Source organism: Oreochromis aureus, linkage group 16 (genome assembly GCF_013358895.1).
Source record: "Oreochromis aureus strain Israel breed Guangdong linkage group 16, ZZ_aureus, whole genome shotgun sequence".
NCBI classification, from domain to species: domain Eukaryota; kingdom Metazoa; phylum Chordata; class Actinopteri; order Cichliformes; family Cichlidae; genus Oreochromis; species Oreochromis aureus.
In genome coordinates, this window is record NC_052957.1 from 26,054,242 (window position 1) to 26,061,528 (window position 7,287).

The window sequence follows — 7,287 nt, forward strand, 5'->3', positions numbered from 1 at the left end:
ATTCTCCAATCAGAAAAACAGCTGCAAATAGAATCATCAGAGGGAAAAGAGACAGATGCTAATGCAGCAATGTCAGATTTTACGATGATTTAATCAGACTTCATGTGTATCGTGCCATTTAGCTGTGAAGACTTAAACTTTGTTAAACTTTGTGTTTCTAAGTGGATGTTTTTTGTTTGTTTTTTACTCCTTAAGTATAAGGATTGTGTATCTGGTGTATTTGTGATATTTCTGTTGATGACTGAACTCGACTGCGCTCAGATCATCGGCCTTTATTCCTATTGACATTCCTGAACAAATAAAAGATGTGGGATGACAAGGCTTATCTTTGCGTGTGAGGGCCACACATAGGCCCACAAGTTCAGGTTTCTGAGGTTATAATGTGTGCATCTAAGTTACGGTACTTTTTAATTCTCATCATACTGATTACGATTCATGCAAACCCAAGCAATGTATTGCACAAGTGATTTTTTTCCTATCATTCAATTTTTTTTAATAATAGACAAGAGGTCTGTACCATTATTGTCTATTTGAGAAGCATCTTAGACAGGCAGAGTTTCTCAGAAGCGAAGGTGGGCAGAGGTTCACAGACTTGCAAAGCACTGCATTTCAAACCTGTTACACAATTTCAGAAAAAATATCTTTCACCTTAAAATTGCAAAGATTTTGAATGTGTCTTCATCTGCAATACATAATATCAAAGATTGAGAGAATCTGGAAAACTCTCTGTGTGAGGGACAAGGCCAAATTTATGGAGCATCATGAAATGAAAAACATGACAAAGAAGGATCCGAAACTGTTGAGCAGCTAGAGTCCTGTAAGGACAAAAAAAGGGGACAATCATCTCCCAAAAGTCCGGCAGCTGGTCTCCTTAGTTCCCAGATGTTCCAGATGACAACAGAAGAGGTGATGCTACTTTGTGGTACATTTGAGTTCTTCAGATTCTGTCATATTCATTTTAAAGATTGAAGGTATTTTCTATAAATAAAATATGGGTTTATGAGATTTGTAAACCATTGCATTCTTGTGCATTACTTTCCTCCCATTTGCATACATGATAAGAGAAAGCAGCAACAAGAAACCAACACAAACAGAGCAGGCATGCATGACGACAGAGCAAAAGCATAAGTGGGTTGCAAAGTGGCTGGCAGTTCTAAGAAATGTGCCAATTGGATGTACAGAAGGACATCAGCAGAGCAGTCAGTTGATGTGGACTGCCACTGAGATCAGCTGATCTGCCAGGGTTACGCTTGACTTGTAATGCAATGAAACAATGTTCACAGACAAGTTTGTCACTCATTGTTGGAATTCCTCTTTAACTGCACAGAGTGAGTTTCACACAACTTTAGTTTTCAGCACTGAATAACACAGACTCAGAACAGCGGTTTGATAAAACCGTGTAAAACTCTTTACTTAAAAATACGTTAAAGAAGTACACCAAAGCGTTCATGGTCACGGTTTATGGAAACTTTGCATCCTCTTCTCTCTTCTCACTTCAAACCTGAAAATTTTCCATCACACGAAAAACAAACAAACAGCGCTCCTGCAGTAGAAAAAAAAAAATCAGCATTACTAACATTTCATAAACTTAAATTAGGTTTTGTTTATACATCATTTAACACCATAATGCACATTTGAAAAAGTATAACACAATGAGATTGATATTATCTTCCTTTTTTTTTCAAATCTTACAGTGACTTCTTTGGCAGCATTTATTGACTTCATCTCCCATGAGCTTTAGTAAATCTTTTGTTTGTGCATTTAATAGCATATTTGCAACAAATAGGAAGCACAGGGAAAGCTATTAAAAATGGAATGGAAGGCAGCACGTACATGGAGCCCACACAAAGGGAACAATTTTTACTGATAAGTATTACCTACACTGAGGCCATCCTACTTCTGTTAATGTTCACCTTACAAACATTGTACAACACTTAGTCCAAGGATAGTGAAACGCTGCAGTCAGCAGTTTTTGTTTAATTTTGTGGGGGTAGTGGGTTAGTAACCTCTCAGGTAGCTGGACCTGGTCTGGCCTGCAGATCCAGCTCAGGCAGACTTCTGGAATATTCTGAAAAGATATTTGTTGCATGTGATGAGTAAAGTGGTTCAATTATAAATACACATAAATAAATAGAGATTCTTTTGTACACTTTTTGTCACATCAAATGATCTACCGATATCGACGAGCCTTTCTTTGGAAAGCATTAATTTTGCATAAATATTACATTAGGTAACCATTGGTGTGCATGTAGGTTTTAATGCTGTAGAATATTCACCCACATTCAAGTTCTCAAAAGTGATGATTGCACAAGTCTGCTTTTTATTCAGTGCTGTAGCATGATGACATAAGATATATAAGTGATTAGACTTCTGTGCCCAAAAAATAAAATTCTATGAATCTCTGTTGCACCAGGACTCATTTTCCTGGTAGGTGGTTTGAACAAAGACAAGTCAGAGGTGGAGGTCTGTGGGGGCACAGCTCTGGGGGCTCATCAAATATTGTGGGCGTCTTTTGATAAAGCTACTGGTTGTGCACATTGTCCCCTCCTCCTCTGGTACCCAGTGTGATGTGACCTTTGTAAACTGGGCTACCGTATAAAAGGATGCAGCAGCAGTTGCAGGGGTACCTTTGGCCCAGCTCTCCAGGCCTCTCTGGTCTCAGAGGAATCCTCATCATGAAGCTGCTTTCCTGCGTCCTGTTGCTTACCCTGGCCCTGGGAAGGGCTCACTCGTAAGTGGACTTGTACTTCTAACGAAGAGAGAAAACCCAGGCAGTTTGAATGCTTTTTAATGTCAGTTGTTTAACTTTTTTTCATTAAAACTCAATACTAATGTAATGCGTTTCAGGGGACATCATGTTATGTCATTGCTGCATATCTAAAATGTTTCCAGCTTATTTATTTTTTTTGTTGTTTGTGCTAAATGCAGACATGATTACAGATCTGAAGCAACACTTTAATTTAGCTAAAGTCACTTTTCATAGTTCCTGAGTTAAGCAGCATTGATACGGGAAAGAATAAGACAAGAAATTATGATAATAAAAGCATTGTTATGTACTTTTTAAAAGCTGGTTACAGTGATATTTTCGTAAGTAGGCTACATTAATGTGAATTGTTTTAACCCCACGTGATCTCATTATTTTCACTGGATATCACACAACATGACATTGTGGCTTCATACAGTATAGCTTGAGTAGAAAAATAGGTGAAGACTGAAAACTGCTCTCATGTGCGTTTTCCCTTTAACAACTTTGTAAAACTAAAAGTCTGAGCCTAAGTTTAGAGTGAAATTGCTTAAAGTGATAACATGCCTTTTCTCTGCTCTTAAAACCAGACAAAAACCCCCACATCCGCCTGGGCATGGAGGTGCAGGACTTCCACCACATCCGCCTGGGCATGGAGGTGCAGGACTTCCACCACATCCGCCTGGGCATGGAGGTGCAGGACTTCCACCACATCCACCTGGGCATGGAGGTGCAGGACTTCCACCACATCCACCTGGGCATGGAGGTGCAGGACTTCCACCACATCCACCTGGGCATGGAGGTGCAGGACTTCCACCACATCCACCTGGGCATGGAGGTGCAGGACTTCCACCGCATGCACATGGACATGACCATGGACATGACCATGAACATGACCATGAACATGGGCATGAAGGACGTGAGTTGAAAGATTTTATTTTTTTAAATTCACAGACATTTCTCAACACAAGTGCTATCATGTTCTATATTATGAGCCTTCTTTTAACTTTCACCTGATATTCTGCAGATGACCTTGACCGCTGTGCAGGTCTTGAGATGGATGCTGTTGCAGTGAATGAAGAGGGAATCCCATACTTTTTCAAGGGTAAGTATCTATAGAGGAGTCATGGGCAGGCATTTTGACACTGCATGAGGGGATGCTATGACCAGGGAATATGTCATACTTTTAAAATGTGTTTGATCATCATAGAGCTCTAATGGAGTACGCACTGCAGCATGCATAAAAAGTGCGAATGGCTCTGTTTAATGACTGTGTCCCACATACGTTCTGTCAGGTGACCATTTATTCAAGGGCTTCCACGGCCATGCCGAGTTCTCCAATAAGAGTTTCGCTGAGTTGGACGATCATCATCACCTGGGCCATGTGGATGCTGCTTTCCACATGCACTTTGAAGACAACCCCGACGACCACGACCGCATGTTCTTCTTCTTGGTAGCAACATTTTATTGTGTTATTGATCATAACAGAGTTTGGCAACAGGCAAACATCCAGAGAAGGAAACAGTTTAAATAAGCCAATAGGAATTACAACACAAAGCAAGATGGATAGCAAGACTAAAGTGGGAGGGAGACAACAGCTGTCCTTGCAGTTGAGCTGGCAGGACAGTGTGACTAGAGAACGGGTATGATGTAGGCCAGTGGTTTTCAAACATTTTGTGTGAAAAGCACACCTGCACTCATATCTGTGCAAAATAGTCTCCATCATGCCATCTGACATGTCATGAATTCTTCTTTTGACTGTCTGACTGATGAGGGCAGCTAGTACGATCGCCTACATATTACTTACCATCATCATTTCATCAGAAACACAGTCTCACACGTGGTTCTACTACTTCAGATTCATATGTAGGCTCATATTCTCTCTTGGCCAAGTTTCTTTCAGAAATGACAGAAAATGATGAAGAATTCAGGCTGAAAACCAAAAAAGTTAAAGTCTGGACTGGTGTGCACCACAAATACCTTTCTCAGTTTCTTTTAGCATTCTCATGAGTAATTATAGCTGGTCAAGTGTGATGATGATTAAAAATTATCAACATTCCACAACTGCCCAAACTTTGGGGTTGAAAACTGCTGTAAATGTGAAGCCTTTGCAAAATAAATTTTGTCTGCATTACTGCTTTCTGAAAGCGATACAAAGTGAGAGAGTCGCCTTAGAAGCCTAACGACTTGTCAGTTTAATCTTACTTGTGTATTTTAAACATAGGACAACAAGGTGTTCAGCTTTTACAAGCACAAGCTGGAGGATGGCTATCCCAAGGATATCTCTGAAGTCTTCCCTGGAATCCCTGACCATCTGGATGCTGCAGTGGAATGTCCTCATCCAGAGTGCCCCAACGACTCCGTTATCTTCTTCAAAGGTAAATAAAGTCTCACTGACCACACTGTGAGAAAACTGTGGTTATTATTCCAATGAGACCAAGAGCATTTTTCACTATCGTCAAAAGAAAAGCTACCCGAGGGAAAATGTTAAACAAACGTGTCTTTTTTTTCCCCTGAAGGGGACGAAATCTACCACTTCGATCTTAAAAGCAAGGCTGTAGAGGAGAAAGAGTTCAAGTCCATGCCGAACTGCACGTCAGCTTTCCGCTTCATGGAGCACTACTACTGCTTCCACGGGCACATGTTCTCCAAATTCGATCCAAAGACTGGTGAAGTGCACGGCAAATACCCCAAAGAGGCCCGCGACTACTTCATGAGATGCTCCAAGTTCAGTAAGTTAAAAAGCAAAGTGAGCAATGTGATCAGATGTGAAATGTGAATGGCATTCCTGACTTCAAATCTGACACAGCTGTAGATTTAAATACCGTTTCTGTGCTGTAGATGTTCCAGGACTGTAATTTTCTAGACCAAAGTTATGTTTCGTATTTTTAACAAAAATACACTTTTTTTGTTGTTGTTGTTGTTTTTATTCAGGTAATAGCAGCGACCATGTGGAGAGAGAGCGCTGCAGCCGTGTTCACCTGGATGCCATCACATCAGACGACGCTGGAAACATTTATGCCTTCAGAGGTGAGATCTGACATCAGAACACATCATATACATTTATACGTTGTTCCAACATTTAAATCACTGTACAGAAGTGACGGCATTATGATCAGGGCTGGGTCTGCGGTTTGGCTGTACTTCCAGCGTTCATTAGAGCTTAAGTTATTCTCTTATGTCACAGGCCACCATTACCTCCATAAAGATGAGAATGACACACTGACCTCTGACACCATCGACAATGATTTCAAGGAGCTGCACAGTGAGGTGGACGCCGCTTTCTCCTATGAAAATCACCTTTACTTGATCAAGGTAAAGCACCTGGAAGCACTGATCCTGTCATTAACTCTGCATGCCATATTTACCATGTTTTCTGTTTCTCTTTTCTCCCAAGAATAACAATTTGTATGTTTACCAAGTCGGTGAGCCCCACACCCACCTCGATGGTTACCCCAAGCCTGTGAAGGAGGAGCTGGGCATTGAGGGTCCCATTGATGCTGCATTCGTCTGTGAGGACCATCACATTGCTCACATTATCAAAGGTATAAACACTGGCAAAAATACAGAAAGCAAGTATTGATTATCCCTGTATCACTTCTAGGACTGCTTTGAACTACACATGTAGTTACATCATGTAGTGTTATTTGATCACTTAGATCACACAATAAGTCATTTAGCACTTACTTGAAAATGGTCACAATTATATTTACAAAGACCTAAGAGTTTTAGGTAGATATCTTACCATATCGTTCTGCCTTTTTTCCATCAGGTAATCACATGTATGATGTGGAACTGAAAGTCACCCCACGTAAGGCAGGCAACGAGCGTCCAATCGGACCCTTCAAGAGAGTCGATACTGCTATGTGCGGTCCCGGAGGAGTTAAGGTGATCATAGGAAATCACTTCTACCACTTTGATAGCACCAAACTGCTTTCTACTGCCAGGTCCCTGCCTGAGCAGCACAAAGTGTCTCTGGAGCTGTTTGGCTGTGATCACTAGGACTGAATGGGTTGTGCAGATCATCGCATACAACACAGTGAAATATGGAAAAACAAAAGCACCAACAACTTCAGACAGGAGGCGCCACATGACAAGTCACTAAGCTTTTGACTAAGAGCACTTACAGCTGATGCAGTATTTCATACCCATTGTTTCCATTCCATGTCTTACCTCAAAGTAGCCTTCTTTAATTCATTTAGAGGGTTGTTGCTTTTCATGCTAAAGCTCTGTGGTCCTCCACGCAAAGTGTGCTACCAAGAAGGCAGATGTTTGTCTGTGATTCGTTTTGTACAGTGCTGTTGTGAATAAAGCAAAGTGGCAACAATCAAGAAGGTGAAACGGTGCTGATTTATTTCTGTGATGTGTTAATAAGTTTCCAGGATGTTTCTCAGGCAGGTCCATGTACTCTGATACTACACTTACAAGGATAGAGAGAGTTTTTCCTACATAGTTAACTTTCTGAAAATCCAGGAAACAAAATACCTTCTGTACAGTACACACAAACAACACATATACCATGAATATGAGTAGACTATATCTGT

General features: G+C 40.8%; 1 protein-coding gene across 1 annotated transcript; it reads left to right on the forward strand.

Annotated features, from left to right (window-relative positions):
- The first annotated feature begins 2,588 nt into the window (after positions 1-2,588).
- hpxa (hemopexin a) lies at positions 2,589-7,077 on the forward strand. The gene is made up of 10 exons (XM_031732933.2): positions 2,589-2,731; positions 3,334-3,662; positions 3,771-3,848; positions 4,039-4,196; positions 4,968-5,121; positions 5,263-5,475; positions 5,678-5,773; positions 5,931-6,058; positions 6,141-6,288; positions 6,516-7,077. Exons 1-10 carry the CDS (start codon positions 2,604-2,606, stop codon positions 6,743-6,745), a joined length of 1,662 nt encoding a protein of 553 aa, XP_031588793.2. The 5' UTR covers positions 2,589-2,603; the 3' UTR covers positions 6,746-7,077.
- Positions 7,078-7,287: the final 210 nt, after the last annotated feature.

Bases quoted from the DNA above. Each gene is read 5' to 3' on its own strand.
- hpxa (XM_031732933.2), top strand. From the start codon at position 2,604: ATGCAGCAGCAGTTGCAGGGGTACCTTTGGCCCAGCTCTCCAGGCCTC. The intron at 2,732-3,333 runs GTAAGTGGACTT...TCTTAAAACCAG, and splicing joins GCCCTGGGAAGGGCTCACTC to ACAAAAACCCCCACATCCGC. The intron at 5,774-5,930 runs GTGAGATCTGAC...CTTATGTCACAG, and splicing joins AAACATTTATGCCTTCAGAG to GCCACCATTACCTCCATAAA.